The sequence below is a fragment of the Oncorhynchus keta genome, chromosome 3, assembly GCF_023373465.1.
Source record: "Oncorhynchus keta strain PuntledgeMale-10-30-2019 chromosome 3, Oket_V2, whole genome shotgun sequence".
Classification (NCBI taxonomy): domain Eukaryota; kingdom Metazoa; phylum Chordata; class Actinopteri; order Salmoniformes; family Salmonidae; genus Oncorhynchus; species Oncorhynchus keta.
The window spans coordinates 8510272-8533124 of NC_068423.1; the positions used below are offsets into that span (position 1 = coordinate 8510272).

General features: G+C 41.3%; 2 protein-coding genes across 3 annotated transcripts in view; both read right to left on the reverse strand.

Annotated features, from left to right (window-relative positions):
* Positions 1 to 63: 63 nt before the first annotated feature.
* Positions 64 to 13535, reverse strand: syt5b (synaptotagmin Vb). Its single transcript, XM_035753560.2, has 9 exons — positions 13410 to 13535; positions 9362 to 9556; positions 8106 to 8284; positions 7876 to 7974; positions 3218 to 3385; positions 2462 to 2629; positions 2182 to 2299; positions 1806 to 1939; positions 64 to 1699 (listed from the first exon to the last, which is right to left on the reverse strand). Exons 2-9 carry the CDS (start codon positions 9549 to 9551, stop codon positions 1490 to 1492), a joined length of 1266 nt encoding a protein of 421 aa, XP_035609453.1. The 5' UTR covers positions 9552 to 9556; positions 13410 to 13535; the 3' UTR covers positions 64 to 1489.
* A 7426-nt stretch (positions 13536 to 20961) lies between these two features.
* zgc:56095 (Ferritin, lower subunit-like) overlaps positions 20962 to 22853 on the reverse strand; it is a 29377-nt gene continuing 27485 nt past the window's right edge. For both annotated transcript variants that reach the window (XM_035746851.2, XM_052488116.1), the window contains exon 5: positions 20962 to 22699. In XM_035746851.2, the coding sequence (XP_035602744.1) occupies positions 22550 to 22699 (150 nt within the window). In that variant the 3' untranslated portion in view covers positions 20962 to 22549. The remainder of the gene's footprint in view (positions 22700 to 22853) is intronic.

Below are 22853 nucleotides of genomic sequence, written 5' to 3' on the forward strand. Positions count from 1 at the left end.
CTGCAGCATTTTCCATAGTAGAGAGCAGATGCATGAGACGAAACCCAACACTTTTTTGAAATGATTATTTATTTTGTGTAGTTGAAGTCACTGAACAAAATAATTTCTAGGCAAAATAGGGAGCATTATTTAGCACATTGACTTAGCACCTCACACTGCATTTTACTTGTTCACTAACATAAATATACTGCATCGATTTGACTAATTTTAATGAGTTACAGTTACAGTTCATATAATTAGTCAATTCAAATAAATTCATTAGGCCCTAATCTATGGATTTCACATGACTGGGCAGAGGCTCACCTACTTGGGAGCCAGGCTCAGCCAATCAGAATGAGGCTTTCCCCACAAAAGGACTTAATTACAGACATTAATACTCCTCTGTTTCATCAGCTGTCCGGGTGGCTGGTCTCAGACTATCATGCAGGTGAAGAAACCGGATGTGGAGGTGCTGGGCTGGCGTAGTTACACGTGGTCTGTTACAGTTGGACGTACTGCCAAATTCTCTAAAACTATGTTGGAGGCGGTTTATGGTAGAGAAATTAACATTAAATAATCTGATAACAGCTCTGGTGGACATGTGTAACAAAACTGCACATTTTAGTGAGGTCGTTTATTGTCCACAGCACAAGGTGCACCTGTGTAATGAACATGCTGTTTAATCAGTTTATTGATATGCCACATCTGTCAGGTTTGGAGGATTATCTTGGCAAAGGAGAAGTGCTCACTAACAGGGATGTAAACACATTTGTGCAAAGTATTTGAGAGAAATGCATATGGAACATTTCTGGGATCTTTTATTTCAGCATATGAAACATGGGACCAACATTTTCCATGTTGCGTTTATATTTGGGTTCAGTATAGTTGAAGTATCTTACGACCAACAAGCAAAACATAATGCAATCTTAATTCTAACTATAACCACTGCCACTAATTATGTTTTTAATGTAGGCCTACATGACAGTTCACAAAATCAAAAGTAGTATATTTGTGCGGAATGGAAGGTTGTCAATTAGTCAAAAAACAATTGAATTCCATCATCTGATTGTCTGTAGCCTATAAGGCCATATAAAAAGGGTGCATATTTTACCTATTTGTTTGTAATACTTTCTTTTTTTTTTTTACATCTAGGCCTACATTTAGAAACCAACAGAGGGATGTTTTATAAAACAACAAAATAACATAGTATGGGCTATAATCAGTCCTGAACATTCAGACAAATCAAATGCAGGTCATTTTAAAAACATCCAATGGCGTCAGAGACACAAACACATGAACGCTCATGCTGCAATGCGTGCACATGCACACACGTACAAACATACGTGTACAAACACACACCCACTTAACAAAAAAAGTACGCCAAAAAGAGATGACAGAAAAACAGACAGGGGCAAACATACAAAGAGGTCTTAATAACACTGAAAGACATATCAAAATGTGTTGCTTTCCTCGTGGATAACATTAATGATCCAAGGATGTTGAGGGATCATTAACGAGGTGGGACCTTCAGAGCTGCATCCACCTCCTCCTCTGGGCAGAGGACATGCCATTGGGCAACTGGACGTCTGGGATTGGCCAACATTTCGGACCAATGTTTCAGACCAACTCCTGTGGCACCGTAACCCATGAAGGTCTTCCCGATTGCATCGTTGCTCCCAAGCTTGTCGTAGTCATACACTGTTATGACGACCTGCACTTTCTGAATAAGAAACACAGAAGATACATTGAAACACTTACTATACTTCCAGACTACTGACCGGGTACTCTGCAACTACATATGGATTGATAAGGCAAAGATGCAATACCTGAATCTGCTCGAAGGGAATCTCAAAGCTGAAGCTCTCATTGAAGTAAGGGTTGAGTGTGTTCTTCTTGACAGTTGTCTTCTTCTTCTTGATTCGTTTCCCATTGTGCTGCAGAACAATCTTCACAAATGGATCTGAGGGAAGGGTGGATGAGAAGGGAGCAAGCCAATTTGTCAATGTTTTTTGGTAGACTTTGATCAGACAAAGCTGCATGCCGGACAGCTGGTAGACTCACGAGGGCCGATTTTTTTACACATATGTCATTGGATGAATCTGCAATCATGTGAACTGAAAACGTTGCTGATACATTTGCGAGGCCGCACAACCTTAGAGGGAATGAGAGAAGACCACTATTTGTTGAGAGATTTAAAATCACCTGATAAGCCACCAACATCCATCTTCTTTAGGTTCTTGGCCTCCATGATGTTGATAGTGAGTTTGCCAGCAGTAGGTACGTAGCGCAAGGAGATGCAGACATCACCCAGTTTCTCTGCCTTACAGGTGCACACCAGAACAACATGGTGTTAAACCACCAGCCAGAATCGGATCAAATAAGGAGGAATCTATTACATTAGGTTGTGAGCCTATCCATCATGCAAATGTGAGGGTGACTGGATGGATGACCAAAGGGTTAGTAATACCACATGACATAATACCTCTTCTTTTTCACTGTTCTCCAGGTCCCTCCAACATTGCATTGGTTGTCCCAGATCCACACTGTTCATGGGGATCTTTATCTCCCCAATCACATCATGCTTGGAGAAACGGTCAAAGTCGAAGACCTGCAACACCAGGATCTTCCCTCCCAACTCCGTGTACGGGATCTTGGAGGAAAGGCAGGGGCATTAGTCACAAGTGCATGTCTGGCCAACTGATGCTCCTCGATAGAGAGAGATTTATGTCATGCATTGCTGGCTCTTATTAAAAAACAACATTGGTTAGTGCAGTTCTTAATCGGTATATCAATGTTCGGCGGTTTTCCAGAATTGATCAAAAACAGTTCAATGTAAAATAATGATTATACAATAAAACTTAACATGCCAACATATAAATACATATAACTAATATATAACTAATATATGATATATAACATATAACTAACTAACAAATCCAGACAAACAAATGAAAACATGCATTGACAGGAGACAAGTAAAAATGCATTCTTAATTCTGCATTTTTAAAGTTGTTCGGAGATACCTTGACGGACGGCAATCAGAGTACGAGAGACAAACTACGAAGGGGAGCACGGACATGGGCTCGACTTCTGCCCACGTGAACTCAGAGACCAACAAGTGATACATCATCAACAACCTGGAACACCAACACAAGCTGCTACAGAGACAGAAAACAAACAAACAGACCCAGACATGAGACAAACAAACAAAACCACAAGGCCAAGACACCACGTAAACCTTGAAGATGAAGGTCTCGTTGAAAACCGGGCACAGGTTCTTGCGCTGGACCTTAGTTTCATGCTTCTTCTTTTTGTCTGGGAGCAGGTAGACTTTTACATAGGGGTCTGAGGTACCCCCCATATCCATGGCAGCTAGATCCTGAGCCTGGAGGATACCCACTATAAGCTTTGGAGAGAGAAGACCAAGAGGATGAGTCAGGATGATCAGGTGAAGGTTCAAGACATTTCTCCCAGAAAGTCTCAATTTCAGACATGGTTGATATTAAAACCTTATTGAACAGAACATATACAAAGTGACAGTCAAAAGTGTGGACACACCACCACTCATTCCAGGGTTTTTCTTTATTTTTACTATTTTCTACATTGTAGAATAATAGTGAAGACATCAAAACTTTGAAATAACCTATGGAATCATGTAGTAACCAAAAAAAGTGTTAAACAAATCAAAATATCTTTTATATTTGAGATTCTTCACATGTGGAGATCATCCGTTCACCTACTCTGCGTCTCACAAAGACACGGCGGTTGGAACTAAAAATATCAAATTTAGACTCATCAGACCAAAGGACAGATTTCCACTGGTCTAATGTCCATTGCTCGTGTTTCTTGGCCCAAGCAAATATCTTCTTCTTATTGATATCCTTTAGTAGTGGTTTCTTTGCAGCAATTCGACCATGAAGGCCTGATTCACACAGTGTTTTCTGAACAGTTGATGGTGAGATGTGTCTGTTACTTGAACTCGGTGAAACATTTATTTTGGGCTGCAATTTCTGAGGCCGGTAACTGTAATGAACTGAGTTGGACCGCAGAGTGAAGGAAAAGCAGCCAACAAGTGCTCAGCATATGTGGGAACTCCTTCAAGACTGTTGGAAAAGCAATCCTCATGAAGCTGGTCGAGAGAATGCTAAGAGTGTGAACAGCTGTCATCAAGGCAAAGTGTGGCTATTTTGAAGAATCTCAAATATAAAATATATTTTGATTTGTTTAACACTTTTTAGGTTATTACATGATTCCGTATGTTATTTCATAGTTTTAATGTCTTCACTATTATTCTACAATGTAAAAATAAAGAAAACCCCTGGAATCAGTAGGTGTGACCAAACTTTTGAGCGGTACTGTATTTATATATAGTCAGGGTTGGGTGGGTTACTTTCTAAATGTAATCCTTTACAGTTACTAGTTACCTGTCAAAAATTGTAATCAGTAATGTAACTTTTGGATTACCCAAAGTCAGTGACGTAATCTGAGTACCTTCCATTCCTTTTAGATTTACTTTCCCCTTAAGAGGCATTAGAAGAAGACAAAAATGTATGTTACCAATTGATCTATTGCAGGATAAATCAATGTTAAAGTTTACATAGCTGGCCATAAATGGATGTTAAATTCTTATTTATGGGTTGGTTATGTCGGCTTCTTCTAACCCATCGCTTTCTACTACATGTAATAATACGATAAAATGATATCTTTACATTACAAACCAAAGTCTATCAGAATTCCAGTCATTCCCATATACATTATACCCGTTGATCTTCAAGAATAGGACTTATGGAAGTATAGGTTAGCCAAATGATGTTACCGGAGCATGACCCTAAAACTAAGGATTTATTAGCCAGCCCTACTCTGTTGTTTATGATTTTGTTGTCATGGAGGACAGATTGGGCTCATTGATTCAAGTTGAAAATGAAATGCTGTGCTCATGGAATGGCATGCTATTTACATGTGAAGAATGAATGCCACATGCTACATTTTCTATAGGCCTATTGTTTATCTTTTTGTTGGTGACATTTTTATATCTTGATAATATGCAGCTGTTTAAAGGGCAAATCCACAGATGAAACAATACTGTCGCCCCGCCTCTGTTTTGGTAAAAAGCTGAGGGATGGGCCTGGAGAAATGTAACCACTCTCAGATTAATAGACAGGGCTCTGAATGCAAGGACTGACCATCCATGATATTAAAAGGATTGTTTTAACCATGTTATGAGGCGACACAGTGTTTGTTTACATTTTAAAAGTTTACAAACATTGGAATAAAACAAGTTCATATTTTGGGTTCTCTTGGAGTGTGACAGCTAAACTAAGCTCATGAGGCATTTATAAGTTATATTCTTCAAGAATCAATGGATATATATATATATATATATATATATATATACATATTTAATTTATAAGTCCAAAAATGGCTTTAGCAAATACAGATTGCCCATTTAAATCAATCAGAAGTGTGCAAGTTTGAGCATGTGTCCATTAGGCCTATGGATTATTATTTTTTATCAGTATAAATGACATTGAGCAATAAAAGCATCACTTTTATTCCATAGGCTGGGATCCGCACTATGCAGCTGTTGTAAGAGCATATTTGTCACTGGCTGTCCACTGGTTTCAAAAACAATGATTGATAGGCAGCTTAAACTTATTGAATTAAACCATTATTGGGTTCAAATACACATTTAGATTTGTGAACAGCAAGGTGAAACAAAATTTAATTTGCACCTTTTTTCAATGCTGATTTGAATGTCATTGAGAAAACAAACATTTATTTTCCGCAAACATCCTTTCTGAATTTAAAAGTACTCCTCTAAGTAATCATCTAGTTTTTCAAAAGTATCTGTAATCGGATTACAATTTTTTGTCTGGTAATGTAACGGATTAGTTACCGTTTTTTTATAATCCCTTAAATTGTAATCCCCACCCCCACCCCTCCATTTGTTATGTACACTGCTGCTATTCGCTGTTTATCATCTATGTATAGTCACTTCACCCCTACCTTCATGTACAAATTACCCCAACTAACCTGTACCCCCGCACACTGACTCGGTACCGGTACCATCTGTATATAGCCTCGTTATTGTTATTTTACTGTGTTACTTTGTATTATTTTTTACTTTAGTTTATTTGGTAAATATTTTCTTAACAGTTCTTGAACAACACTGTTGGTTAAGGGCTTGTAAAGTAAGCATTTCACAGTAAGGTCTACACTTGTATTTGACTCATGTGACAAATAAAGTTTGATTTGATGTAACAGATTACATGTAATCCGTTACTCCCCAACCCTGTATATATTATACATACACTACATGGCCAAAAGTATGTGGTCACCTGCTCATTGAACATCTCATTCCAAAATCATGGGCATTAATATGGAGTCCTTTGCTGCTATAACAGCCTCCACCCTTCTGGGAAGGCTTTCCACTAGATGTTGGATCATTGCTGCAGGGACTTGCTTCCATTCAGCCACGAGAGCATTCGTGAGGTCGGGCAATGATGTTGGGCGATTAGGCCTGGCTCGCAGTCGCCGTCCAATTCATCCAAAAGGTGTTTGATGGGGTTGAGGTCAGGGCTCTGCAGACCAGTCAAGTTCTTCCACACCGATCTTGACAAACCATTTCTGTATGGTCCTCGCTTTGTGCACGGGGGCATTGTCATGCTGAAACAGGAAAAGGCCTTCCCCAAACTGTTGCCACAAAATTTGTAAGCACAGAATTGTCTAGAATGTCTTTGTATGCTGTAGCGTTAAGATTTCCTTGAACTAAGGGGTCTAGCCTGAACCGTGAAAAACATCCCCAAACCATTATTCCTCCTACACCAAGCTTTACAATTGGCACTATGCAATCGGGCAGGTAGCGTTCTCCTGGTATCTGCCAAACCCAGATTTGTCCGTCAGACTTCCAGCTGATGAAGCGTGATTGATCACTCCAGAGAACACGTTTCCACTGCTCCAGAGTCCAATAGCGGTGAACTTTACACCACTCCAGCCAACATTTGGCATTGTGCATGGTGATCTTTTGCAGCTGATCGGCCATGGAAAACCATTTCATGAAGCCCCTGACAACAGTTCTTGTGCTGACGTTGCTTCCAGAGTGTTGCAACCGGGAACAGACTATTTTTACGAGCTCGCGCATCAGCACTTGTCGGGTCCCATTCTGTGAGCTTGTGTGGCCTACCACTTTGTGGCTGTGCCGTTGTTGCTCCTAGACATTTCCACTTCACAATAACAGCACTTACAGTTGATCGGGGCAGCTCGAGCAGGGCAGAAATTTGACGAACTGACTTGTTGGAAAGGTGGCATCATATGACAGTACCACGTTAACTGTCACTGAGCTCTTCAGTAAGGCCATTCTACAGCCAATGTTTGTCTATAGAGATCGCATGGCTGTGTGCTCGATTTTATACACGTGTCAGCAAGTGTATAGGCTGAAATAGTCGATTACACTAATTTGAAGGGATGTCCACATACTTAACTAATGTCACACACCAGTTTGGTTAGTATTTAGCTGTTTTACATCTTTGCTAAGTGTATGTACTGATTGTAAGTTGCTCTGGAGAATAGCATCTGCTTCAGTAAATAACAGAATTGGAACAAAAATGCTGTGCTGTCATGTATAAGGCACTGTGTTTTGCGCAGTCATGAGACATAGCAAGACTATCCCGAAATGGGAATTGCACAAAAAATGTAAGTAATTGTCTGAGGATGGTGCTGGACCATCTGAGGTAAAAAGAAAAGGGGACTGTTTGATGGAAAAAGCTTTAAATAAAGGTTCAAATCCAGGCCATGTGACATGATTGCACAAAACGCAGGGCGCTAGTCATACAGTATTAGTACAGGGGCCTCTTTTGACAAAGTATCGTACCATACAACAAGAGGACTTGGCACTACCTGGGCATCTGTGAAGTTGTAGTCCAAGGAGAACTCCAGTTTCCCCAACTTCTCCTGCTCCTTCTCCTCTCCTTCCCCTTCTTTCTTATCCCCTTCTTCCTGAATAATAGAGCGCAGACACATATTTTCTGTGTTTGTTTGATACTGCATGGCACTGTCTATGTTCCTCACGTTCATGGGAAATGTGTGTGTTTCATCCCTTCCCCATCTTTCCCCTGTATCCATCTCACCTTATCGCCACCCTCTCCTCCCCCTTCGTTGTCTGCCTTCCTCCGGCGGCCAGCCTTCCTCTCCCTCACTTTCTTAGTTTTTTTCTTTTTCCCAAAGCATTTTTTGAAGAGGCAGAAGGTGCAGCATCCTACCAACACCAGCACCACTACGACGATGGCCACAACTGCCCACATAGGGACTACAGAAGAAAGAGGCAACACAATTTTACATCTAATGACGTACTGTCTATCTTAACATATGACAAAGTATACCAAGATACTTGAAACAGGGAGGGAAGCATAAAATATACCAGGACAAGTTGGAAGTCTATTCTTTCACCCTAACGTGCTCGATGTCGACTAGTGGATCACATCGGAATAAGGGACGAGGTTTGTTAATGACAGCGAAAAACAAATCTTAAAGGAAAACATAATTGCTATAGACTTTGATGGGGTTGTAATGTCACAATGTACACAGGAGAAGGGAGGCTGTACCAATATACATTTGCGGTCAAATATTTGTGGCACCGTTGCACGATTCACTATTTCTTCTCAAATAAGTTGAAATGTAAAAATAAAAATAAAAAACGTTGGTGTATTTGTTTGATTTACATCTGCACAGGAACAACATCAAAAATGACATATTGACTTTTCTCAACGAGGTAAAAAAAATAAAAAATGTCCTGGGCTAAATTGTGAAAAATTCAAATTAATTTGATTGGAGGCAAGTCATTCTTGTTTACGGTGTAATTTATGTCACCTGTGGTAAGTTGTAGGTGCCTACAGGGCAACAATAGTCATTCAAGCAGTTTTGAAAGACTAAACAGAAATTTATTCTCCATTGCACTCCATGATAAAGTGCAGAGGTGCCGATATATTGGTCCGCAACTGTAGGTATATTCAAAGTAAATGCACATGGAGAATGAAAACGTTATTACTTCTTTGAATCATTCCTGTGAGAAAAGAGGAATGATATTATAAAAGGAAGATGATGAAGTGACATTGTCGATTCCATGTTCCATTCCATAGTTCTAACATCTGTCATGGCTTATATGTACGGTCCTATAGCTCTTATTCTATTTTTGTCAACAACTCTCACTCAGTCCCTCCACCCTAAACAATCCACGAGAGATTTAAATTGCCACATCCAAGGATCAGGACCCAAGCAGATTTCAACCTTCCACGATAGCTACAGAGATGACATAAAAGTTAGGAAAACAGCATCTGTGTAGTCCTCAGTCTTGTCCAATTCCATCTACATGCCAGGAACTACTTACGTGGCAGATGGCCAATCTCATTCATGAACTTGCTCTTCATGTGGTCATAGTTGTGGTGGCCGGGGTGGTGTGCTGGAGGGACGTGGGCAGCTGGCTCCTCTACTTGCTCTGGCTCTTTTTCATGTTCAGGTTCTGGTTCTGCCGGCTCCGCAGCCCGACGGGCCCGGAACTGCACACTGGCCATCCTCATTCCAGCTGATAAATAGCAGGTACAGGGCAAGGAAGCATAGGGTTAATTGGCCCCAAACAAATTCTTGTTGACCAGGCCATGTTGACACAGATAATGATGATATTGATAGAATAAGATCATTCGTTGTCTCATGTGTTTACATGATCGTATGGATAGTTCAGAACATTCAGGTTTCTAGTTGCAGTGTGTGAATTCCAGTAGGCTAAACGTGTATGTATTACCCAAAAGTGTGTGAGCGTCACCTCCTTCAGAGAACACCGGACAATAAACCAGAAGCTCAACCAGGCTGACCTTAATCCCTCTTCCTCTCATCCCACCCCTCCCCATAACCCACCATGTCGCCCCCCCCCCTCACTCCCCTTCACTCCCTCTCTCGCCATATCTATCTATCCCTCTATCTATCTATCCCTCTATCGCTCTCTCTCTCTCTGCTGACACATAACTGGATTATTACAGTATTAATCCAAAATCCCAGACCCCGATGCTTAACTAAGAGGTGGTTTACCCCCTCCCATTCCCCGCCCTCCCAAGCCACAGTCCCAGCATCTCCTACCCGCTCTCTCATAACTGCCACTGGTTTCAGGAGTATTGGGTCTATATCTAGTCATTTCAGAGGATAATGTTCAATGGAATGTACTGTGAAAGCTTAATCACCAGCTTTACACAACATTTCCTTGGCTTGTCCATCCTCCTTCCTTACAATTCTGCCTATTTCTAGACCATCTTTAAAATGCAATAGATGCATCTAGCGCTTCACCATGAATACATATGAAAATGGAAATTTGAGGAAGATAAAAACATATTAAGATTATACAGCTGTACAGCTAATGGTGATTGCTTCATGAAAGCATAGTATGAAGAGTAGGAAAATAGGGGATGAACTGAATGTGTGTGTAAGACATTTTCAGGTTCAATTACGTATTTTCATATCTCTGCTCTGCACCTCACCCCTTTTTTTAGATGTGACTAATTCACTACATGATCAAAAGTATGTGGACACCTGTTCGTCAAACATCTCATTCCAAAATCATGGGTATTAATATGGAGTTGGTCCCCTGCCTTCCTCCACCAAACTTTACAGTTGGCACTATGCATTAAGGCAGATAGCATTCTTCTAGCATCTGCCAGACCCAGACTCGTCCGTCGGATTGCACTTTGTCCTTCGGACTGCACTCGTTTCCACTGCTCCAAGGTCCAATGGCGGCGGGCTGTACACCTCTCTAGCCGACGCTTGGCATTGCGCATTGTGATCTAAGGCTTGTGTGCGGTTGCTTGGCCATGGAAACCCATTTCGTGAAGCTCCCGACGAACACTTCTGCTGACATTGCTTCCAGAAGCAGTTTGGAACTCAGTAGTGAGTGTTAGAAAATAAAATAAAATGTTATTTGTCACATGCGCCGAATACAACAGGTCTTACAGTGAAATGCTTACTTACAAGCCCTTGGCCAACAATGCAGTTTAAGAAAAATAAGTGTTAAGCAAAACATTTAAAATAAAAGTAACAAATAATTAGAGAGCAGCAGTAAAATAACAATAGCGAGGCTATATACAGGGGTACCGGTACAGTGTCAAATGTGCACCGGTTAGTCAAGGTAATTGAGGTAATATGTATATGCAGGTTGAGTTAAAGTGACTAGAGTAGCAGCAGTGTAAAAGAGGGGGGGGCAATGCAAAAAGTCTGAGTAGCCATTTGATTAGCTGTCCAGGAGTCTTATGGCTGAGCAGTTGCCATACCAGTGATGCAACCAGTCAGGATGTTCTCGATGGTGCAGATGTAGAACTTTCTGAGGAACTGCGGAGCCATGCCAAATCTATTCAGTCTCCTGAGGGGGAATAGGCTGTGTCATGCCCTCTTCACGACTGTCTTGGTGTGTTTGGACCATGATAGTTTGTTGGTGACACCTAGCAACTTGAAGCTCTCAACCTGCTCCACTACAGCCTGTCGATGAGAATGGGGGCGTGCTAGTCCACAATCATCTCCTTTGTCTTGATCACGCTGAGAGAGAGGTTGTTGTCCTGGCACCACACGGCCATGTCTCTAACCTCCACCCTATAGGCTATAGGTCTCATTGTTGTCGGTGATCAGTGTCATCGGCAAACTTAATAACGGTGTTGGAGTCGTGCCTGACCGTGCAGTCATGAGTGAACAGGGAGTACAGGAGGGGACTGAGCACGCATCCCTGAGGGGCCCCCCATGTTGAGGATCAGCGTGGCGGATGTGTTGTTACCTGAAAAATTCCCCGGTCCTTAACGATTACAAGCATACCCATAACATGAGGCAGCCACCACTATGATTGAACATATGGAGTGTTCAGTAATGTGCTGTAATGGATTTGCCACAAACATAACACTTTGTATTCAGGACAAAAATGTAATTGCTTTGCCACATTTTTTGCAGTATTACTTCAGCATTTTGTTGCAAACAGGATGCATGTTTTGGAATATTTTATACTGTACAGGCCTTCTTTTCACTCTTTCAATTAGGTTAGTATTGTGGAGTAACTTGAATGTTGTTGATCCATCCTTAGTTTTTTCATATCACAGCCATTAAACTCTGTAACTGTTTTAAGGTCGCCAATGGACTCAAGTTGAAATCCCTGAGTGGTTGCCTTCCTTTCCTGCAACTGAGTTAGGAAGGAGGCCTGTATTATTATATTTGCAGTGAAACAATATTCAATGTCTGCTTTTTTTTTTTTTTTTTTTTTTTTTACCCACCTACTAATAGTTGCCTTTCTTTGAGAGGCATTTGAAACCTCCCTGATCTTTGTGGTTGAATCGGTGTTTAACATTCACTGAGGGACCTTACAGATAATTGTATGTATGGGGTACAGACATTAGGTAGTCATTCAAAAAATCATTTTAGATACTATTATTTCACTCAGAGTGAGTCCATGCAACTTATTATATGAATTGTGAATCAAATATTTACTTCAGAAAGTATTTAGGCTTGCTCTAACAAAGGGGTTGAATACTTATTGACTCAAGACCTTTCAGATTTTCATTTGTAGTAGATTTGTGAACATTTCTTAAAACCTCATTCCATTTACAAATGATGGAGTATTGTGTGTCGGCCAGTGACAAAATATCTCAATTTAATTATTTTTCAATTCAGGCTGTAACACAACAAAATGTGGAAAAAAGTCAAGGGGGTGTGAGTACTTTCTGAAGGCAATGTACCTCTTTATTTAGGTTGATGGTATGACGTTGAAACAATGACATTCATTCAAACAAAACATTTTACTATCTACATTGAAACAAGGTAAAAAATAACATGTCTAATCAAATATGGAATTAATCTTCTTTTCAACCACCCCGATATATTATACACTGAGTGTACGAAACATTAGGAACACCTGCTATGTCCATGACAGACTGACCAGATGAAGCCAGGTGAAAGCTATGATCCCTTATTGATGTCATTTGTTAAAATCACTTCAATCACTGTAGCTGAAGGGGCGGAGACAGGTTAAAGAAGGATTTTTAAGCCTTAAAATAAATATACATGTTTCTGCGTGGAATTTCCTACATCATTTTAAACGCATACATAGTTATGATTTTTATGTTGGAATTAGATTGATGAAACAACCTGTTAGTCATGTTAAGTCATTGTATTTAAGTTAAAGTTTTACCCAAATGTCAATGTTTACAACGCTGGTTGAAAAGAGATGACAACAGTACTGATGACTTTTTACAAATCCGTGTTGGTTCCACGTCACAAATGGCTATGAAACAACATTGATTCTATAAGTGTGTTCCCAGTGGGAAAAGCAATTCTCGTCTATGCAACTGTTAACAATTCTTAGTGAGCTTCAAGAGATTTCAGATGATGATTATGAAATGAAATCGCATTGGGCTTACCTGTTAATATTTTCCCCTCTGTCTTTTAGATCATCAATTTGGAATAAACCACTTTTGTGTCAAAATGGCCCATGGGAACCCTCACACACCCATCGTTCCTTCCTTCGTGAATATTCCAGTGACTATTATGCCTGTCAGCTTGCCCCCCGCCCCCATCCCCCCTCCCTTCTAAGCTAAAGCGCTGTCAAATCACTAAAGCAGCCCTTGACGTTAATCTCGCTCTCCCCCACCCTCCCTATAGGGGTATGTCAACAACACATCTGTTGCTCTATCTCTTGGTTTAAATTGAAATTCCATAAGAGCAACAGTCGTAGCCTTTTATTTAACTTCCTCACTTTGTAGGGAGATCAAACTCATTGATCAGTCTGTGGTTCTCGCAGTGAGAGTGGAAGAGTGCCTGTTCGATCATTAGATTGAAGTGGTGGTTTTGTTTATCCATCAAAGCTGAGATTGAAGTGCATCCCTCATCTCCCTCCACTAATCCTCAGGACATAGCTATCCTCTCAGTCAATCATCTATCTGGGGAGTACTTTCATTGAGAGTGGATAGTTCATCCTGTTCATCCATTTTAGAGTACAGAAAACACTCATTCAAAGGAATCTGACAATGAGTGAAAATCGTAGAATAAGAAACCACACAAATGTTTATTTTCAGCCCCTCTGAATCTGGCATGTTGGAGCACCAATGGGAAAAAATGAAATGAGGAACATTCTAATTTAGGCGTTTGACTCAAAATGATTAGTTCGATTTTTACGATCCATTCGATTAATATGATCATTAAAACAAATATTGTAAATATTTCATCTGCTTCACTCATTCACCACCTAAGTCCCTCTCAACTATTAATCTTAATAAACCCATGTCTTTGGTCATTATTTAAGCACATTCGTTTTTGGGGTCTTTGTTATGGGTGGGGTCCTACACCTGCAGAAGACCATTGCCTCCCTTTAGTAGTGACTGCAATGAAGATAACACATACAAATACTCCAATGGGTTTCTAGTGTAGAGTGAGTCAGAGTCAGTGATCCTCATTTAGAAGAATTCAAATCAACATGATAATGCATTGAAAAATGAAATGGATTATTCAAAACCCACACCTTCATATAAACACTGTCAAGTTGGCCATTTGCCAACAAATGTCCCTGAGTTGCAAGTTACTTGATTAGCTAAGACACTTACAGTAGAGAGGCTTTCATACCAAATTGGTTTGGTGGGGTTTTTCCGAACTGGTGCGTTTACCCCCTTAGTTCGGTTCGTTTGGACTGGTGTGAACACTATCTGCACTCGGCAGCGCACGAAACAACGCTATGAGGTTCGCTCAATAATGGTGGTTTGCTGAAAATAAACGCAGTTGACAGTGAGAGGACGTTTCTTTGTTTGCTGAGTTTGTTAGAATACTGTTCATTGACTACAGCTCAGCATTCAACACCATAGTGCCCACGAAGCTCATCACTAAGCTAAGGACCCTGGGACTAAACACCCCCCCTCTTCAACTGGATCCTGGACTTCGACGGGCCGCCCCCAGGTGGTAAGGGTAGGTAACAACACGTCTGCCACGCTGATCCTCAACAATGAGGCCCCTGTACTTAGTCCCCTCCTGTACTCCCTGTTCACTCACGATTGCATGGCCAAACACGATTTCAACACCATTATTAAGTTTGTTTATGACACAACAGTGGTAGGCCTGATCACCGACAACAGCGAGACAGCCTGTAGGGAGGAGGTCAGAGAACTGTCAGTGTGGTGCCAGGACAACAACCTCTCCCTCAATGTGAGCAAGACAAAGGAGCTGATCGTGGACTACAGGAAAAGGCGGGCCGAACAGGCCCCTATTAACATCGACGGGGCTGTAGTGGAGCGGGTCAAGAGTTACAAGTTCCTTGGTGTCCACATCACCAACAAACTATTATGGTCCAAACACACCAAGACAGTCATGGAGAGGGCACAACAAAATATTTTCCCCCTCAGGAGACTGAAAAGATTTGGCATGGGTCCCGTTGATCCTCAAAAAGTTCTACAGCTGCACCATCGAGAGCATCCTGATCGGTTGCATCACTGCCTGGTATGGCAACTGCTCGGCACTATAGAGGGTAGTGCGTACAGCCCAGTACATCACTGGGGCCAAGCTTCCTGCTATCCAGGACCTATATAATAGGCGGCGTCAGAGGAAAGCCCATAAAATTGTCAGAGACTCCAGTCACCCAAGTCATAGACAGTTTCTATGCTACCGCACGGCAAGTGGTATCGGAGCGCCAAGTCTAGGACCAAAAGGCTCCTTAACAGCTTCTACCCCCAAGCCATAAGACTGCTGAACAATTAATCAAATGGCCACCAGACTATTTACATTGACACACCCCAATCCCCCATTTGTTTTGTACACTGCTGCTACTTGCTGCTGCTACTATCTATGCATAGTCACTTCACCCCTACCTACATGTACAAATTACCTCAACTAACCTGTACCCCCTTCCCAATGACTATTTTTTACTTTAGTTTATTTGGTAAATATTTTCTTAACTCTTCTTGAAGTGCACTGTTGGTTAAGGGCTTGTAAGTTAGCATTTAACAGTAAGGTCTACTGTACACTTGTTGTATTCGGCGCATGTGACAAATAAAGTTTGATTTGATACACGTAACATTAGCTAGTGAGCCAGCCAGCTAACGTTAGCTAGCTAGTTAACAGTACGATTTAACTTGGAGTATTTTGTTTAGACAAGTAGCTAGCTAGCTAAACAATGAACCATAATCCCAATCCATAGAGTACTAGAAATACAAACCAATTGTCATAGCTTTCTGACAAAATTAGAAACCTATAATATCTAAAAATGTAGCTAGACTCTTACCCGTATACATGGATGAACGCTTCACAGCAGACTGCAACCCCTTTCAATAAATAAGACGTCCTGTGTAGTTTCCGTTTTGTTTGTACAGCTTTCTTGGCTCATTGTGTCTAGTCACTCTGGTTCACACTGACCGTGTGTAAATGCCATAAGAATCATCAGATCTTTCGCCCTCTCTGTCACTGATGCCATGGTTGCCTTTAGTTTGAAGATGTAATCCGGAGAAACACTTTTGCAGTTCTCGATGATATCTTTCAAAATAGCCTGTAGTGGAAATGATTATCTACCGAGCAGTTCATGTTATGGCAGACAAATCCAAACTCATCTTTCGGCATGTCCAGCCCATTCAGTATCTCAGCCAATCATGGCTAGCGGAAAGATTATTGTCTTTTCCTGTGGCTAAACTAACTAGGGTCGTAATTTAACAATTGTATTCATATTTACAGTTGGCATACAAGTTTGTTATTAAGGCACATGAAAGTTCACATGTTCCAGAAGGCATTTTGATTTTTTTTTTTAAATGTTCAAATACCTCTCCTTTGAAGTAGTGCTGTGTGACATATACCTAGTTTCCTGAAGCGAGTCACAATGAATCAAATGGTCACCCAGACTATAAACTCAGCAAAAAAAGAAAAGTCCTCTCACTGTCAACTGCGTTTATTTTCAGCAAACTTAACGTGTAAATATTTGTGTGAACATAAGGTTCAACATCTGAGACATAGACTGAACAAGTTCCACAGACATGTGACTAACAGAAATGGAATAATGTGTCCCAGAACAAAAGGGGGGGTCAAGATCAAAAGTAACAGTCAGTATCTGGTGTGGCCACCAGCTGCATTAAGTGCTGCAGTGCATCTTCTCCTCATGGACTGCACCAGATTTGCCAGTTTTTGCAGTTAGATGTTACCCCACTCTTCCACCAAGGCAAGTTCCACAGGCGCATGTTCATTAATTGTGTATGGTTCATTGAACAAGCATGGGAAACAGTGTTTAAACCCTTTACAATGAGAATCTGTGAAGTTATTTAGATTTTTACAAATTATCTTTGAAAGACAGGGTCCTGAAAACGGGACATTTCTTTTTTGCTAAGTTTACTGAGGGAAATATGAGAGGTAAAGTGAGGTAAAGCAACAGTACACCCATCATAACTACTTTTAATGTAAACAATCGCCGGTTTTATAACCGAAAATGTACAAATATTTGTGTAAAATACTGTGCCGAAAATACGACAGATGAGTTGCTCCCTCACAACAACAGACATACAGGGGGAACATAAAAAGAGGTGCACAAGACATGTACGGGAGGGTCATTGCCACTTTCAAGACAACTCGGAAACTGACATTTCCGACTTAAACTCGTAGAAAAATGAGCTCAGTTCCCCACTTGGAAAATTTCAGAATGGACCAATAGTAAGCTCTACGCAAAAAACATATGTAAATTTGAACTCAAGCGTTGTCTTGAAAGCACCATATGGCTTTCATGACAATAGGCAATGCAAGTGACACATTCTTACGTCATATGTCCGTGTTTACATCCCTGGTCTCTTGAATGTGTTTCAAGATTATTTCAAATTTGTGAAAATATGGTCATATAAGATATACACAATTATATTTCTGCCAGATGCATTTTATTTTCTTTTTTTGCCATTCAAAGCCTACAAAAGTTAAACTACAAGGCTACTTGCACTGTATTACACTGGCATACACCATTTATTTTATTTTATTGAACCTTTATTTAACTAGGCAAGTCAGTTAAGAACAAATTCTTATAGTAAGGCCTAAGAGGGTTTTATAAATAAGTATCAACCAGTGGGTCTTGCGACTGGTATACAGAGATGACCAGTTTACAGAAGAGTATAGAGTGCAGTGATGTGTCCTATAAGTAGCATTGGTGGCAAATCTGATGGCCGAATGGTAAAGAACATCTAGCCGCTCGAGATCACCCTTACCTGCCGATCTATAAAGTATGTCTCCGTCATCTAGCATGGGTAGAATGTTCATCTGAAACAGGGTTAGTTTGGCAGCTGGGGTGAAAGAGGAGCAATTACGATAGAGGAAACCAAGTCTAGATTTAACTTTAGCCTGCAGCTTTTATATATGCTGAGAGAAGGACAGTGTACCATCTAGCCATACTCCCAAGTACTTGTATGAGATGACTACCTCAAGCTCTAAACCCTCAGAGGTAGTAATAACACCTGTGGGAAGAGCGGCATTCTTCTTACCAAACCACATTACCTTTGTTTTGGAGGTGTTCCGAACAAGGTTAAGGGCAGAGAAAGCTTGTTGGACACGAAGAAAGCTTTGTTGTAGAGCATTTAACACAAAATCCGGGGAGGGGCCAGCTGAGTACAAGACTGTATCATCTGCATATAAATGGATGAGAGCGCTTCCTACTGCCTGAGCTATGTTATTGATGTAAATTGAGAAGAGCGCGGGGCCTGGAATCATACCTTGGGGTACACCCATGGTGACAGGCAGTGGCTGAGACAGCAGATGTTCTGACATTATACACAGCACTCTTTGAAAGAGGTAGTTAGCAAACCAGGCCAAAGACCCCTCAGAGACACCAATACTCCTTACGCCGGCCCACAAGAATGGAATGGTCTACCGTATCAAAAGCTTTGGCCAAGTCACTAAAAATAGCAGAACAACATTGCTAAGAACCAAGGGCAATGGTGACATCATTGAGGACCTTTAAGGGTATAGTGGTAAAGGTAGAGATACTCTGAATTGATCGGCTATGAAAAGCCAACTGACATTTACTCGTGAGGTGCTGACCTGTTGCACCCTCGACAACCACTATGATTATTATTATTTGACCTTGCTGGTCATCTATGAACATTTGAACATCTTGGCCATGTTCTGTTATAATCTCCACCCGGCACAGCCAGAAGAGGACTGGCCACCACTCATAGCCTGATTCCTCTCTAGGTTTCTTCCTAGCCACCGTGCTTTTACACCTGCATTGCTTGCTGTTTGGGGTTTTAGGCTGGGTTTCTGTACAGCACTTTGTGACATCAGCTGATGTAAAAAGGGCTTTATAAATACATTTGATTGATTGATAGTGACACATCCATAACCTGAGCGGAAACCAGATTGCATACCAGAGAGAATACTATAGACATCACGAAAGCCAGTCAGTTGATTATTGACAAGTTTTTCCAACAATTTTGATAAACAGGGCAAAATAGATATAGGCCTATGACAGTTAGGATCAGCTTGATCTCCCCCTTTAAATAAAGGATGAACTATGGCTGCCTTCCAAGCAATGGAAACCTCTCCAGAGAGAAGAGACAGGCTTGGCGATTATAGGGGCAGCAACCTTAAGCCTTGTGTTGTCTAAAGGGTCTGTTTAACAGCAGACAAAACCCCCAAAATTATATTTTTTTCAACTTGAAATTTGATGACTTTTCCTAGATGATGACTTGATGACTTTTCCTTTTTTACCACCAGGGTACAAAGAATGTCTTAGGGCGATCCTTGACCCAGGAGTTATAAAATAATTTAATACAATCACACACACAATGAGAAATTGAGATTTTGTGCTACTGATTGAACTCAGACAAAACTAAAACTTTATTGTGTATGTGCAGCTACGCTTGGAAGTTGCAAGTCTATACAGGGAAGCCGACCAGTGGAGTCCCAGAGAAGAACCAAGGGATGCGGATTGTGATTGATATGACAGATGGACTGAGGGAGCACAATTTCTTCACCTCTTATGAACTCAGCCAGCAGCTCCTGAAGAGGCAGATCATCATGGTTGGCACAGTTAGAAAGAACAAGCCTGAGCTCCCCCCTGCACTCCTCGCAACAAGGGGGAGAGGCCTCTCATCAAAGTTTGCCTTCACCCTCACTCGAGCTCCTTACCTCCCAAAGAGGAACAATAATCTGGTGCTCCTGAGAGCACTGCACAAAACGGCTGATGCTGAGTGATCATGATCATGAGGACAGGAAGCCAGCCATCATCCTGGACTACAACCACAACAAAGGAGGCGTGGACAACCTGGACAAGGTGATTGGAACTTACAGCTGCAGGAGGATGACTGCCTGCTGGCCCCTGGTCATCTTCCCTAACATCATTGAAGTGTTCTCATACAATGCCTTCATATGGAACAAGATCAACCCTACCTGGATGCCTGATAAGCAGAACAAGAGGAGGGTGTTCCCGAAGCAGCTGGGAATGCAGCATGGTGCATTGTTCAGAAACATACAGTACTAGTTGTCATTGGGAAGGCAGAAAGCAATCACTTTTGCATGTGAAAACACAGATTCCTACGTCACTTTTGTTTTGGGACGACTTCGCTGTCAGCCAGAATGGGTACCTGGCTCACGCCCGGGAGGCAGCCCGGTTCCAAATAGGATACAATCAACGCTAACTCGGTTCGCCCGGGGCATTAATAGAATCCCCTCACTGCCTATGCATTTGACAATTATAGGGGCAGCAACGTTTGACACGTTTGTCCACCAGACCTTTCGCGCATTTGGGCAGAATTGTCTGGGAACGAGATTAATGCATGGGTGGAATTGAAGGTAATCTTTTTATCAAACATTGTGCTGAATAGGTCTTGACTGCCAATTTTCCAGACCTATATTTTCTCTGCGGTTATATAAACAAACAAAAAATCTGGCAGTCGCAAGTAAAACAAACCTTCGCTCTACAGTGACTCAGTAATACCAGGAACCCCAACCCCACCAGAAAAAAAATAGATAAAGCCATCAATAGTGTTACTTTTATTTAAATACAACTGTTTATTAAATCCTTGAGAACATCCTTGATGATATGCTGCTTTTTGGAGTAATGAAACTAGGTGTAACACAGCACTGATTAAGAATTACAGTAGGGCAAAAAGTATTTAGTCAGCCACCAATTGTGCAAGTTCTCCCACTTAAAAAGATGAGAGAGGCCTGTAAAAACTCAACTCGTCGTGTTTGGAGGACAAAGAATGCTGAGTTGCATCCAAAGAACACCATACCTACTGTGAAGCATGGGGGTGGAAACATCATGCTTTGGGGCTGTTTTTCTGCAAAGGGACCAGGACGACTGATCCGCATAAAGGAAAGAATGAATGGGGCCATGTATCGTGAGATTTTGAGTGAAAACCTCCTTCCATCAGCAAGGGCATTGAAGATGAAACGTGGCTGGGTCTTTCAGCATGACAATGATCCCAAACACACCGCCCGGGCAATGAAGGAGTGGCTTCGTAAAAAGCATTTCAAGGTCCTGGAGTGGCCTAGCCAGTCTCCAGATCTCAACCCCATAGAAAATCTTTGGAGGGAGTTGAAAGTCCGTGTTGCCCAGCAACAGCCCCAAAACATCACTGCTCTAGAGGAGATCTGCATGGAGGAATGGGCCAAAATACCAGCAACAGTGTGTGAAAACCTTGTGAAGACTTACAGAAAACGTTTGACATTGCCAACAAAGCGTATATAACATTGTATTGTGATAAACTTTTGTTATTGACCAAATACTTATTTTCCACCATAATTTGCAAATAAATTCATTAAAAATCCTACACTGTGACTTTCTGGATTTGTTTTACTCATTTTGTCTGTCATAGTTGAATTGTACCTATGATGAAAATTACAGGCCTCATCTTTTTAAGTGGGGGAACTTGCACAATTGGTGGCTGACTAAATACTTTTTTGCCCCACTGTATGTAGGAATGCACAACACAATGAAGCATATTTACTGCTGGAATGCTTGATCAACTCTATGGCAGAAACCAAGTTGACTTATAGCACCAGAGTTGTTTAGGTGAACGGACACCTGGGGCGGTTGCCCTTCGTGCCCACTCCCATACCCTATAATTCTGTATTACTCTGTGACTAATATGTATACCGGTTGGCCAGCAAAGACACATACCTGATTGGCAGATGAGTGGCAACCCTGATCAGAAGTACCTGCTGCTCATCGGTTGTTCTCTAAAAATGCGGTTTCGAATTTAAATAAAATTGTACCTACACACTGAAGGATGTAAAGCCGAAATGTCTTTGTATGCTATCCCTGATGCAGTGAAAATAATTTCAATAAAATTGAATAGTAAGATTTATGTGACATATCTTTGAGTGCGAACCCATTACACCTTTCTGTTTGTCAGTGGTAACTACTGTTCACATCAGAAGTGGTAAACGGGTGTTGAGGTATTTAACTGTTCCATGGTCTTGTATTGTTTTCTGTACGTACTGTAAGAGGTATGTGGTTCTATTGCTAAATCCCACTTTAGTGCTACTTGTAATGAAAATGCAACTCTCCAGACTCCAGTCCCTGTGTGAAAGCTGTGCTCTCTTCTTGCTGTGAGTCTTACAGGGTGTGCTTGTCAAACAGGTATTCTCCCATGGAGCCATGGGTCTCGGAGGAAGTGAGGCGGGTCAGGCTGCCCAGATGGTCACCCAGCTTCTTAATGGTGTCATGGCTGTCGGACAGGAAGTGCTGCTCTAGGAAGTCACACAGCTAAAGAGGAAGTAAAGTTGTATTGTTATGCCCGGGTGCGACTGACAGCCCAGCATTGACGTCATAGAGATAGATGCATACCGCAGCGGAGGCTTTCTGCAGGTATTCTTTCAACATTCTCTGTTCCTCCTTTTTCATTTTTTTATCTGCTCAA

Excerpts from the sequence above, each read along its gene's own strand:
- syt5b (XM_035753560.2), bottom strand. The coding sequence starts at position 9,551 with ATGAGGATGGCCAGTGTGCAGTTCCGGGCCCGTCGGGCTGCGGAGCCG. Across the intron at positions 3,386-7,875 it reads ACAACTTCACAGATGCCCAG|CTTATAGTGGGTATCCTCCA; the intron begins GTAGTGCCAAGT and ends CTCTCTCCAAAG. Across the intron at positions 2,630-3,217 it reads ACGAGACCTTCATCTTCAAG|ATCCCGTACACGGAGTTGGG; the intron begins GTTTACGTGGTG and ends CTTTCCTCCAAG.